The following is a 13,446-nucleotide window of genomic DNA, read 5'->3' as shown; positions in this document are numbered from 1 at the left end:
AGTATGACATGGGTGGGTTAAAAGTAAAAGGATGGGAAAAGATGTACCATGCAAATACTAATCAAAAGAAACCTGAAGCGGCTATAGTAATATCAGACAAATTAACTTCAGAGCAAAGAAAATTACCAGGGATAAAGAAGAACATTGAAAAACAATGATAAAAACTTTGGTTTTCCAAGAAGACATAATTCTAAATGTCTCTGCATCTAACTACAGAGCTTCAAAATACATGAAGCAAAATCTGATAGTTATCAAGGAGAAAATGAACAAATCCACAATTATAGTAAAAGAGAAATGTCAAAACTGCTCTCCCAGTAATCAGTAGAACAAGTAAACAGAAAATAAGTGAATATATGCAAGTATATAGAACTGAATGATGCCATCAACCAACAGGAACTAACTGAAATTTATAGGACACTCCCCCAACACAGCAGAAAACCCTTTTTTTCCCCCAAGTGCACTTGGAACATTTATTATACCAAGATAGACTACATCTTGGGTCATAAAACAAACCTTGGCAAATTTAAAAGACTTAAGGTCATACAAAGTATATTTTCTGACCATAGTGTAATTAAAACTAGATATCAATAACAGAAGGATAACAGGGAAATTGCCAAACACTTGGAAACTAAACAACACACTTCTAAACCCAGAGATCAAAGATGTGGTCTCAAGAGAAATTAGAAAATATTGTGAACTTAACAAAAAGGAAAATACAAAATATCAAAATATGAGATGCATCTAAAGCAGTGATTATAGGACAAATTATAGTATCAAATTCTTGTATTAGTAAAGAAGGTCTGAAGTCAACAATCTGCACTTCTACCTTGAGAAGGTACATAAAGAAGAGCAAAAATAAGCAGAAAGCAAGTAGAAGGAAAACACAAGAGCAGAATGTAATGAATATGAAAACCAAAAAAGAAAAAAATTGGGACTTCCCTGGTGGTCCAGTGGTTAAGAATCCGCCTTCCAATGCAGGGGACGCGGGTTTGATCCCTGGTCGGGAAACTAAGATCCCACACGTCGCAGGGCAAGTAAGCCCGCGCACCGCAACTACTGAGCCCACATGCCACAACTAGAGAGAAGCCCACATGCCGCAACGAAGAGCCCTCGTGCACCAACTAAGACCTGATGTAGCCAAATAAATAAATAAATATTTTTTAAAAAATCAATGAAACAAAAAATTGATTCTTTGAAATGATCAATAAAATTGATAAAACTCTAGCCATAGTGACCAAAAAGAAAGAGAGAGAGAGAGAAAGAAGGAAAAGAGAGAAGATATGAATAACCAATATCAGGAATAAAAGGAGATATCACTGCACACCCCACAGACATTAAAATGTTAGTAAGGGAATACTACAAATAATTCTACACACAAATTCAACAACTTAGATGAAATGGACCAAATCAAAGTTACAAGCTACCAGAACACAACCAAGAAGAGAGATGTAAATATAAATGTACAACTATAAAACTTTCAGAAGATAGCAGAAGAAAATCTTAGTTACCAGGAGTTAGGTAAAATGTTCTTAGATATGACACCAAAAATATGATTCGTAAGAGAAAAAGGTGGTAAGTTGGACTTCATCAAAATTCGGAACTTTTGCTTTGAAAAAGACCACACCAAGAGGAGGAAAAGATAAACTACAGAATGGGAGAAAATATTTGCATATCCCTATCTAGCAAAAGACTTCTAACCGGAATATACAAAGAACTCTTAAAACTCAACCATAAGAAAATAACCCAATTTTGAAAAAAATGACTGAAGGACTTAGACACTTCATCAAAGAGGCTATAATGATGACAAATAAGCACATGAAAGGATGTTCAACATCATTAATCATCAGGGAAATACAAATTAAAACCATGGTGAGATGTCTATAAATATCTCACTGTGAATAAAAGAATACCCACACACCTAATATAAAAACTGACAATACCAACTGCTCGCAAGGATATAAAGCAACTGGAACTCTCTTACTTTACTGGTGGGAATGCAAAATGATGCAGCCACTCTGGGAAACAGTTTGGCATTTTCTCACAAAGTTAAATATGTACTTACCCACGTGACCTAGCAGTCCCAAGCCATTTCACTCCTAAAGAAATTAAAACATGTTCACACACGTGTACCTGATTGTTTATGGCACTCCTGTTCATAATTGCCAAAAACTGGAAACAACTGGAATGTTCTTTGACAGGTAAACTATAAACACACAGTAAAATAGTACTCATCAATAGAAAGGAGTGAACTATTAATACACACAACAACGTGAGTGCATCTAAAAGGCATTATGCTGAGTGTAAGAGCCACTCTCAAAAGGTTACATACCACAGGCAATACCTTTATTGCTGGTTTGGTTCCAGAGCAAGTCACATGAATTTTTTGGTTTTCCCAGTGCATACAAAAGTAATGTTTACACTACACTCTAGTCTATTATATGTGCACTGGCATTATGTCTAAAATAATGTACATACCTTAATTTAAAAATACTTCAGTGCTGGGGACTACCCTGGTGGTCCAGGGGTTAAGAATCTGCCTGCCAATGCAGGGGACAGGGGTTCGATTCCTGCTCTGGGAAGATCCCACATGCTTCGGAGCAACAAAGCCCGTGCACCACAAGTACTGAGCCCGCACTCTAGAGCCTGCGAGCCGCAACTACTGAGGCCGTGTGCTGCAACTACTGAAGCCCGCATGCCTAGAGCCCGTGCTCCGCAATGAAGAGTAGCCTCAGCTCGTCGCAACTAGAGAAAAGCCTGCGTGCAGCAACGAAGACCCAGCACAGCCATAAATAAATAAATAAATAAATAAATGAATAAATAAATAAATAAAACAATTAAATCTTAAGAAAAAAATACTTCATCGCTAAAAAATGCTAACCATCATCTGAGCCCTCAGCAACTCATAATATTTTTGCAATAGTAACATCAAAGATCACTGATCACCATCACAAATATAATAATAATGAGGAAGTTTGAAATATTGCCAAAATTACCAAAATGTGACACAGAGACATGAAATGAGCAAATTCTGTTGGAAAAATGGTACCGACAGACTTGCTCGATGCTGGGTTTCCACAAATGTTCAATTTGTAAAATACGCAGTATCTGTGAAGTACAATAAAGCAAAGCACAATAAAACAAGGTATGCCTGTATATGATTTCATTATGTGACATTCTGGAAATGGCACAACTATAGCAACGGTGAACAAATCAGTGGTTGCCAAGGGTTAGGACTGGAGGGAGGGGTGGCCGCAAAGGAGCAGCAGGAGGGGATTTGGGGGTGATGGAACTGTTGTGATCCTGACTGTGGTGATGTTTACACACAGCTGCGTGTGTTCAAACTCAAAGAACTCACACACAGAAATTTTATTGTATGTTAAAAAAAATATTGAAGAAAACGGACACACTGGGCTACTGGCATCCATCGTTTTAAACACTATGCTATTACTTGGGTAAATGTTAATATAAATTTGAAATTTTAAAAAATCATCAAGTGGGGGGACTTCCCTCGTGGTCCAGTGGGTAGAACGCCACACTCCCAATGCAGGGGGCCCAGGTTCAGTCCCTGGTCAGGGAACTAGATCCTGCATGCCGCAACTAAGACCCAGTGCAGCCAAAACAAACAAACAAATAAATAAATATTTTTTAAAAAATCATCAAAGGGGACTTCCCTGGAAGTCCAGTGGATAAGACTCCACACTTCCAATGCAGGGGGCACAGGCTGGATCCCTGGTCAGGGAACTAAGATCCTGCATGCCACAAGGCTAAAAAAAAAAAAAAAGAAAAATCATCCAGGAACTTTCTATTTAAAGGACCCCCATGGTGAATCATGCTGTACAGCATATTAGTGTCATTTGTGTCAGTCTGGACTTTGAGTCCTGGCTCTTGAGTGCTGCTAGGTAGCTGTACGGTGTTCAACAAGTCACCTGTCACTTAAGCAATAAAATAGGAGCAGGTTTGGATGGCATCTGTAATCGTTGCTAGGCTGCACTGGAATTCTCTCCAACCTCGAGATTCTGCTTTAGTGGGTCTGGGGTGGTAATTCTGATCTGCTGCCACTTTGGGGAACGTCCAGAGAAGGCGATCTCAGAGGTCTATTTCAACTCTAACATTGTTATTTATATCATATACTGGGTTTGCTTGAATTAAGTGCTATCTGTATTGAGAATCAGCTTCTGTCCTTCTGGGCCACATTCCCTGTGAATTGGGAATCCCCCCACCCCGAATCTAGGATATCTTTAACTAAGTTCACCAGTGGTTTTCTTTGGGGGGGGGAGGCGCACTGTGGGGCATGCGGGATCTTAGTTCCCTGACCAGGGATCGAACCTGTGCCCCCCATGTGGAAGCGCAGTCTTAACCACTGGACCACCAGGGAAGTCCCTCACCAGTGGTTTTCTAAGAATCTAGCTTTGTTTTCTTTCATCAGACCATTTCCCACCTCAGTGTCACCTTGACCTTTCCCAGGGTATTTCTGCTCCTTCTTTTAGAGACTCAATCCCACCTCTGCGGCCCTTTCTCATGCCCGCTTCTCTCCCATCTTCCAGCTTCATGTGTCCAAATGTCCTGGCCACAGACCCTCAGACAATTAGTTGGTCTCCCGGCTGGAGGACACTAACGTCTTGGGGATAATTGTTCAGAACCTGCAAGTCATCCAGGTGGCAGGTGACAGAGGAGATGAAGAGGATGGGATGGATGCTGGGAGAAACCAGGGCAGCACCCTATTCCCATCTTCAAGATAAGTCTTCAGGGAAGAAGAATCACAAAAGGCAGAGAAAGCTCAAGCAACCCTGACTGCTGACCCAGCTCATCTCAGGGATGGTCCAGAGTGGGGTGGGGGCGGGGGCGGGGGGGAGGGGGGCGGAGCCCAGAAGGGGAAGGACTCCTGCTTCTCCCTGTCCCCCTGGAGATACTGTTTAAGGCCAGACACTGAGGCTGGGAAGGCTCAGAGCCCGTCAGCACTCTGTACAGAGGGGCTTCAGGCCCACCTTCTTACCACAGCTCTGCCAGCCTCTGCATCCCTGGCCCCTCAGGTACCCTTCCCTTAAGCCACGCCAGCTCCCTGCCCCCTGCAGGCTCTCCCTGGGGATGGAGGCTAGTTGGGAGGCTCCTTCGGGGAGCAGCTACACCAGGTCTCTCCCTGTGCCCCGTCTCCGCGCTCGTTTCTTACCTCTTGGTGCCTCCTGTGCCCAACCGTCCCGTCTTCATCTCTCCCTCCTAGTGCCGCCTCATCTGGTTCCCGCTTCTCCTGTCTGAAGAACCCACTGATGTCTAACAGGGAGAGAGGTTAAGGGTAACTTTTTCTTACCCCGACCCACTGCAGTGGCCTGGGAGAAGGAATCCTTGACCCTTGCTGCTCCCTCAGCGTGGGAATGACCCATTTCTAAAACTCAGGGCATCGAGGCAGGACAGGTCTGTGGAGTTAAATGGACTTGGAATATGGGGGCTGGGAGACCAGACCCTGGGTTCTTCTTGTGGATCAGCTCCTGGTTCTCTGGGTAACCTGTTTATAGGACTTGGGCACCGGGCAGAGGAAGGGGGCATTGGGTAAGGGGTGTTACTAGGACTCGAGGCCCTGTTACCTTAGGAGGGGAAAACTCCCAAACTGCAAGCAGGACTGGGTCAGCACAGCCCCAAACACTTCCACATGTTGGTCTGTGAAGCATGAAAGGGTGAAAGATAATAGTCGGTAGCTGGGAGAACAGAGGCTCATGCAAAGCCAGTAAGACCATTTCGAGGCTGTGTCTGAAGGTATCTCAGGGGTCCTGAGGATGGAACTGGGCACGAGGGCCACCCTAGAGCACTGAAGGTGCAGGACAGAGGCAGGGTAATGGGGGCGAAATCAGACATCCATCCTGTGCACTGTGTCGAATGCTTCCTCTGTACTAACTCACCTAATTCTCATAATTCTGAGGTATGAATCCATGTCCCCACTGCCACCAGAGCCTAGAAAAAGGCCCATTTTACAAAGCAGGAAACCGACGTTGAGAGATTAAGACTCTTCATCAGGGTCAGAGGTAAGCGGCGGGGCCCGGGCTTGCTTGTACCAGTCTGTAGTCGTAATTTCACTCCTCTAATTCACAGCCTCCCACCAAGTATCAGCCTCTCCCAACCTGTAATTTTCTGGGGTGAGGGAAATAGTCCAAGTGAGTCTGGCCATGTCCCCTGGACACCTGTCAGGCAGAGGACTGGGTGGGAGGGGGGTTGTGGATGGGCATTGTGAATGAGGCGGGGCCATTCCGCACGGCTGACCTAGAAGTAAAGTGTCAGCATTCTTCCTGAGAGTCCTTTCCTGCGTCTGCTCCCCGGCTCTCACCCCACATGGTAGACAGGTCAGGAAAGGGCCAGGCAGCTGGTTCTAGAGCATCTCACTCAACTTTGCTAACACCCAATGCCCCACCACGTACCCTTGCTGAAAAATACTGTCACAGGCCCAACGAATACGTGCTGGGTTGCAGGGTGGTCCTCACCCTAGAGCAGGGAGGCAGGGGTGAACACTGATTGGTTTGTGTGTCTGAGGCCAGGACCCAAATGGGAAAGCTTGTGAAGCACTTTATGACTCACCTGGATTGAAACCAGGGCAGCCCCTGTCCTGCTCCAGCCCCTACTCCGAACTGTGCCCAGCAGCGCGGGCACTGGGAATGGAATCCAGGTTGAGAGGTCGGGCTTGAGCTGTCGTGAGAAGGGACCCTCACAGCCGAGGTCCAGGGAAGGGAGGGACCTGCCCAAGGACACATGACTGGGCTGGTGGCAGAGCTGAGCCGAGGAGACTGACGACAGCCCCTCCCACCCCCAGAGGAAGGAACTGTGTGCAATCTGGACAGAGCATAGGTTACACTGGAAGCTGAGGGCTGTGGACGCTTCGAGCTCCATCATCCACAGTTCAGGACCCAGGCGGAGAGGAATCCTCTCTGCCTGTTTGACTTCTGGGATTCCTGGATTCTTTTAGCCACTGGGTTGGTTCCGTTGACCCTGGTGGTGCATCGTTAGTGGCCTGTTTACTAAGACTCAGTACCTGCCCTGGACAGGACGTCAGTGCCTGGTTGCCAAGCTCACCTTTGTCTCTGCTTGTTGAGCGACTGGACAAATCCTTTTTTTTTTTTTTTAATTTAAATTTATCTTTAATTCATTGCAGCATAACATGAGTTAGAGCTGCTCTAATACATGAATTCTTCAGTTTGGTCTAAAGGCAAATCAAACAGTCCCTTTTTCAGAAGAGTAGCTTCTGACTTGATCAACATAACATATAACCATCTTTAATATTCAGAGTTGCTAGAGATTGATGCTTACCCCTCAGGCTGCGTCATGGAGCCAGACTTCTGACCTTATACAGAAGTCAAGATGGTAAGGCATATAACAACAACAACATAAATATATAAATACAAATAAATAGATGGATACACACATTGACATACATGTGTGTGTGTGTATATATATATATATATATATATATAAATCAAAAATAAACATTCGTGTGATGTCACAGTTTACAAAGACTGTTAATATATATCCCTTGGAAACGCTTTGGCTCGTGTGATTTTTTTCAAATGTCCCAGAAATAAACTCTATAGATACTCAGACCCTTTTTGATTTCTATATTCTGCTCCTTATGGCTTCTACATCATCAGGATGGGCAAATCCTCTTCAATCTGTTTGTCCATCAAGGACGTGGGGAAAATCCCCTTCCCTGAGAGGACCTGGGGCCTCGAGCAGGCTGTTTTTGCCTTTGATTTACCAACTGACAAGGACAGAAGATGTTTACAAAGCAGAAACCGCCCTCGGACTCTCACAAGCACTTGCCATCACTGAAGAGTCCCCAGGAGGAACAGAGCGACCCATTTGCTGAGTCGGGTCGAGCAGGAAGGAACGTCTTGAGAAATTTGAGTGCCTCGTGCCTGTCCAGTGCTGCTCAGGTTCCAGGCTAGTTTTCTTCCCTGGTCTCCTTCCCTGGGCTCAAGTTCTCAACAACTGGGCCTGGAGGGTTTGAAGAACGCTGCTGACCCGAGTTCCCCTCCTCTGAAGACCCGAGTGGGGTTGTTTGGGCTTCTTCCTGCTCTGCACCCCAAGTGTTCCCGCCCACAGTCCAGGCCAGAAAGAAGCCCAAGGACAAGGGGCAGAAAGCTCCTCGGGCGCCTAAAGGTATGCCCCGTAATCCCCCTAACGAGTGAAGGTACAGTGAAAGCGAGGGAGCTGGCAGGACAGCCGCCGCTGGTCTCACCCCCGGCCCAGCCTGGCCGCATCCTCTGCGGCTTCTCACCCACCAGAGCTCTGACAGCCCCACTGCGGTACCACTGAGGTGCTAGGCTTGAACTTGAGTTAAGAAGGCCACGCACGGAGATAGAGGGAAGGTAAGGTGACCAGAAGGAGACAGGAGGGTTGAAACTGAACAGGGAAAAGAGCAAAAGTGAAGCCAGACACAACACTGTAGATGAAAGACACTTCAGTAAAATAAGTTAAAAAAAAAAAGTAATGCCAGAATCCTACTTGGTCTTTTCTCCATTCTCCTTTATTTCATAAACACCTAGTTACAAGCTGCACAAATCAAAAAATAAAGGCAGAGAAGGATGTGGGGCAGATTTTTATGATGCGTAGCGGCTGGGAAGGGAGACTCGGTTGGGAACCGGTCCTTCCCTCCACACACAGCCCTGGACCAGGGCTATGGCCCCTGCAGCGGGGAATCTGGGGAGGAGGTGGGCAAAGATCCAGGGTCGCTGAGGCCCCTAAACCCAGAGCCCACCCCAAAAGCCCCTTCGATGCATGGCAGGGGTAGAATGGGGAAGGGAAGGAGTTTCAGAGATGGGGCAGCAAAGTGAAAAATCAAGTTAGTGGATACAGAAGAAGTGGAGTCATCATGGTAAGGAGATTAAAGAAGGAAAACGTAGGTAAAGGGGCAGTGAAAGGTTCTCGCTGAGACCCCCAGGGAGAGGTGGGGGCCAGCTGGCCTGTTAATTTAATATTAAATTGGGAGTGGGAGTTGAAGAGGAAAAGTTATTTCAGGGGATGATTTCTCAGCCTCTCAGCCCGTACCTGGAGGGGGAAAAGAGATGAGCACAAGTCAAAAGGAAGACAAAATATAAAAGCCAGGGGTGGTGCCTAATCCCCTATTCCGGTGAGGACACTCTTCTGTCTTTCCGTACCAACTAAAACTTCCACTGTCAAAGGCGGTGTTTGCTGGGCACGTGGGGTGCTTCTGCCTCAAGGCTGAGGGCCGGGCACCGTACGCTCCCCACCCCCGCCCGTGCCTGAGGCCTCAGCCCCTCAGTACTTACACGAGAGGCCGAGGGCCCGGGGCCCTCACCAGTCATAGCGGCGGGACTGTCGGGAGGGGGAGTCCTCGGGTCCCTGGATGGCCAGGCGGGGAGGCCCCTCAGCCCTCCGTCCCCCACCGCCTGAAGCCTCGTGCCTCCGAAATTCCAGGGGGCGCTGCTGCCGGTATCGGGAAGTCTCCCTCCGCCACTCATCATCAAAGGCCGCGGCCTCACCTGGGGGGGACACGGAGACCACACACGACACCTGTGTACCGCCTGGCTTCCCCGGGCAGACCCGGGGCAGACACGCGGGCCGTGAGCCACAGGCTCTACGACCAAAACCCAGGGCGAAGGCTGAAAGGCTGGGTGGGGGGATGTGCTGAGGAAGGGAAACGACTTATTTAGCAATTTTGGATTCAACATGGCTCCTGGAAGCATGGAGGCAATGGAGGCAATCATGGCTCCTGGAAGCATGGAGGCAATCAGGAATGGGATAATTACTTAGTTACTTAGTGCAGTCCCACGCACACTGGAAGTATTTAATAAATATTTGTTGACTTCAAAAAAATAAGTAAGAAGAACTAAAAAACCGGATCCAGATGGAGACGGGTAGATTACTATCAGTATCTGACTTAGGTGACAAAGTTTGCCCTCCGCGGTGAGGACACTGCCGGCACTGACTTAGCCCTAAGCTGACAAAAAGGCTCCGAGTGAGTTAAGAACGTGGGGCTCATCCATAACCTTGCCCAAGAAGTATCTACGGAGGTAGGGAGAGCAAGCCGCTATCGCCTAGCTCACGGGGCCAGGGCCGGGGCTGCCGGCCAGGAGGCGGGCGGGCCGAGCAGCGGGAAGGAGGGCTCACTCTCATCCAGGTTGATGTAGTCCTGCCGCTCCTCCTGGTCCCCCGTGCGGTGGTTTCGGGAGCGCTGGAGGATGTGGGCCCGGTCTCGGATGTGATGCCCGATGGACATCTGCTCCAGCCCACTGTCCGAGTCCCGTACAGTCCTCCGAGTCTCCCGGATCTGCGGGGAGGCGGAGCATGGCACACTGAGCGGCTCCTTCCAAAGCCCGGCCACACCAGCCCAGAAAGGCCGCCCGGGACCCAATCCTGAAAAAAGCAGCCAGGATTTCTGTGGGGGCCATCCGATCGTGCCTCCTCGGGGATAGGAGGAGCCCTCCAACTCACCCCGCCTGGGGCCGACCGCATCTCTGCTGTCTCTTGGTAGACCTTGGGTGCGCCGGCGCCCGTATTGGAGTAGGAGATGACAGTGGAGGATGAAAAGGTCTGGCAATTACCTCCAGCTGTCATGTGCTCCTGAGGAGGGAAGGGAACAGCAGGGCTGTGTGGGGAGGGGTCCGCCTCCGGAGAAGGGATCCCTCCCTTCAGCCGCCTGTGCCTGCCCACATCTTTCTCATAAACCGTGAGAACCAGCAAAACATCAGGACTCATCATTACCCCCCAAATTCCTCTGAGTCCAACAATACGCCAGAAGGACCTGAAGAGATGGGGCCTTAACTGCACGCTTCATAAGGTGCACTGCTGCTTCCCACTCAGGAGCCCGCACTCTCTGGGTCCAGTGGCCTTATCCAGCTTGCACGCTCCACAAGTACGCCGCCCTTCCCCACTCCCGCCTCTGGGGACTCAAGGTGTTGCCAGCCATCACTGGGAACAGGGCCAGGGAAGGGGATGGGATGGGGCAAGAGTCTCACCATGTTCCCAATCATGTCGTTCATCATCCCAAACATGTCCATGAAGCCGCCCGACTGGAGCAAAGAGATGGAACACAGAGTCAGGAAGCAGGGCCACGATCAGAGGTGGGCGCGCTCAGGCTCCCACGGGCTACATAGTTACATGTTCCCTCTCTCCCTTTCCTTCACATCTAGCAGCTGCTCTTCCTCATTCCTCATGAACAGGACCAGAAGAGGCGTGCTTCTCTCCACGCTTCTCTTCCTGTATGCCGCTGCCCTCCTCCTCTTCAGTCTCTATGGCTGCTCTGATCCCATGTTCCTTCTCCTGGCTGCCCTATTTCCTCCTACCTTTAGGAAGCAAGCCAATATCACTGGATTCTAACCTATAAGGGGTTGGTTCTGAAACTGTAGAAAAATCTTCTACAAGCCATCTCTATTTCGCCTTTCAACAGCACCTCCTTCCTCAAAAGAACAATTATATCAGGCAATTATATCTTCCTGATGGGTACGGCTCCTAGAAGTACAGGAGCCAGTAAGTTACCATCGTGAACTCACAGGACTCAGCACACAGCAGGCCCAGAGCTCTGTGAACACTACATGAGGATTCCAGGGTTACTCATAAGGCTATCCGGAGAGGCACATTTGGAAGTAATATCTAAGGGTATAGAGCATGTCTGAGATGGAAGGATGCAAGGGGATGAGGACTCACCATTCCCAGCATCCCGAAGGGGGAGACAGCCCCAGCCTACAGGAAGACGTAAGGAACAGAAATTAGGGACTACATCCTATCTCATTACCATCCCAAACCAAGCCCATGGCCTCTGTTGCTTTACCATCCTCCTCTCAAAAGGGGATCACAAAGTCTGTTTCTCCAGACCCCTTTCCCCACTCCTAGAAGGCACTCCACTTGCTAAGTTGGCCGTTGTACAAGAAAAATCAAGCACTTTATTGACCATGCTCCAACCTTTCAGGTCTCAGGTCTGTTGCAGCACCATTACCTGCATCCTGCGGCTGGCAGGCCTGGTCCCTGGCATGTTGCCATCTGTGATGCTGAGGAAGGGGCTGTATCCAAAGCCGCCCGACAACATCCGGTTCATGTGCTGACGGTGAATGGCAAAGGGGTCCCTGTGCAGGGAGTATACAGTGCGGGTGGCAGAAGGGCCAGCAGTCAGCACCTCCCACCCGCCCCTCCCCCAAAGAAGAGCCATAGGGAACCAGTGGCACAGATTTCTCCTCGAAGTCTGAGCTGGGGCTGAGTGGCCACCAAGTTGTGATCAGTGCCCGCGACAGGAGCCCAGCTGTCTGGCTCAACTAGTCAGAGACCTGAAGTGGAGCGGATGCGTGCTCTAGAGCAGGAGGGGGAGGGGATACTCACATCAGGAACATGGGGTCCTCAGGCTCCACGTCCCTCATGAAGCGGAACATCCTGATTTTAGCTCCAGGGGGCTCCACACTGTGAAGATGTGGAGGCTCAAATGTTGGAGGCGGCCAGGCTTTTCGCACACCCGCTCAGGGCAGGGACTCTCAGCGCATGGTCCCCTTCCAAATACTGGAACTGGCCCCCCAAACTCCAGGGAGACCCTTCTGCAGGTGTTCAACATCACCCTCTAGGGAAAGCAGAGCTCTTCAAACCTCTCCCCGAAGGAGGACCATGGAAAATTTTTCCAAGCCTGTTTTCTGCCTCCCCCACTCAGAGCCATCCTCTTCCCAAAGCCCTGGCCAGAAGCATACTCCCCTTCCCCCGACGCCACCTTTCCGCAGGCGAATCCCCAGTGCCGGCCCTCCGCCCGCATTAATGACCCCCACCCCGCCCCCTCCTCACACCCGGCCGCGGCCAGGCCTCCCCCGGGCGGGCCTCACCGTCCGCTCGGCGCCTGGCGGCGGCACCCCCCAAACCCTGCCTCCCTGCCGGGCGAGCAGGAGAGGCAGGCCTGACCCGCTCCCCTCCCCGCAACCCAGGCTCCCGGGGACCCTGCAGCCCCACAGGCCTCTCCCGCCCCGGACCGGCTGCCCGCTCCGCTCGAGCCTCACCGGTCCCCGATCCGGACTCAGCGGCCCATCCGGCCGGTCTCGCCTCTCGGTGCGCGGCAGGATCGGGGCTTGCGGCCCCGGACGCGGAATTGGTCCGGGCGTGAGCTCCTCGGCCTCCCGCACCGCCTCCTCGCACAGCTGCCACCTCTGTGCCCCCCCTCGGCCCACTGAGCCCAAGCCCCGGCCAGGCCCGGGCGGAAGTGACGTCACGACGGGACAGCCCACCCCCTTGGGCCTGCGGAGCTCCGCCCACGGGCGGGCTTGGGGCGCGCGCGCGCGAGGCTGGCTCCCGGGCCGCGGAGCTGGGAGTCGCGGAGTCTTCCGGGACCAGGGGAGGGAGGCCTCGTTAGTAACCTGGATTTGGGTCCTGTGGACTGGAGGAGGCTCCCTGTAAGGGTGTGAGGGAGGAGCAGAGGAGTCCATAGCCGCGAGGGGAGGAAGACGGAAGAGGACGCGGGCAGATTTCCATGGGGGAGGGCGG

General features: G+C 50.4%; 1 protein-coding gene across 1 annotated transcript; it reads right to left on the bottom strand.

Moving 5' to 3' along the window:
• Window positions 1–8,481: 8,481 nt before the first annotated feature.
• Window positions 8,482–13,166, bottom strand: MLF2 (myeloid leukemia factor 2). The gene is made up of 9 exons (XM_007170142.3): window positions 12,966–13,166; window positions 12,310–12,387; window positions 11,933–12,059; window positions 11,644–11,679; window positions 10,956–11,009; window positions 10,432–10,560; window positions 10,108–10,267; window positions 9,267–9,479; window positions 8,482–9,024 (listed from the first exon to the last, which is right to left on the bottom strand). The coding sequence occupies exons 2-8, from the start codon at window positions 12,357–12,359 to the stop codon at window positions 9,292–9,294; spliced, it is 744 nt and encodes a 247-aa protein (XP_007170204.2). The 5' UTR covers window positions 12,360–12,387; window positions 12,966–13,166; the 3' UTR covers window positions 8,482–9,024; window positions 9,267–9,291.
• Between the last annotated feature and the right edge of the window lie 280 nt (window positions 13,167–13,446).

Source organism: Balaenoptera acutorostrata, chromosome 11 (genome assembly GCF_949987535.1).
Source record: "Balaenoptera acutorostrata chromosome 11, mBalAcu1.1, whole genome shotgun sequence".
Taxonomy (NCBI): domain Eukaryota; kingdom Metazoa; phylum Chordata; class Mammalia; order Artiodactyla; family Balaenopteridae; genus Balaenoptera; species Balaenoptera acutorostrata.
This window is presented reverse-complemented; position numbering and strand designations above follow the sequence as displayed.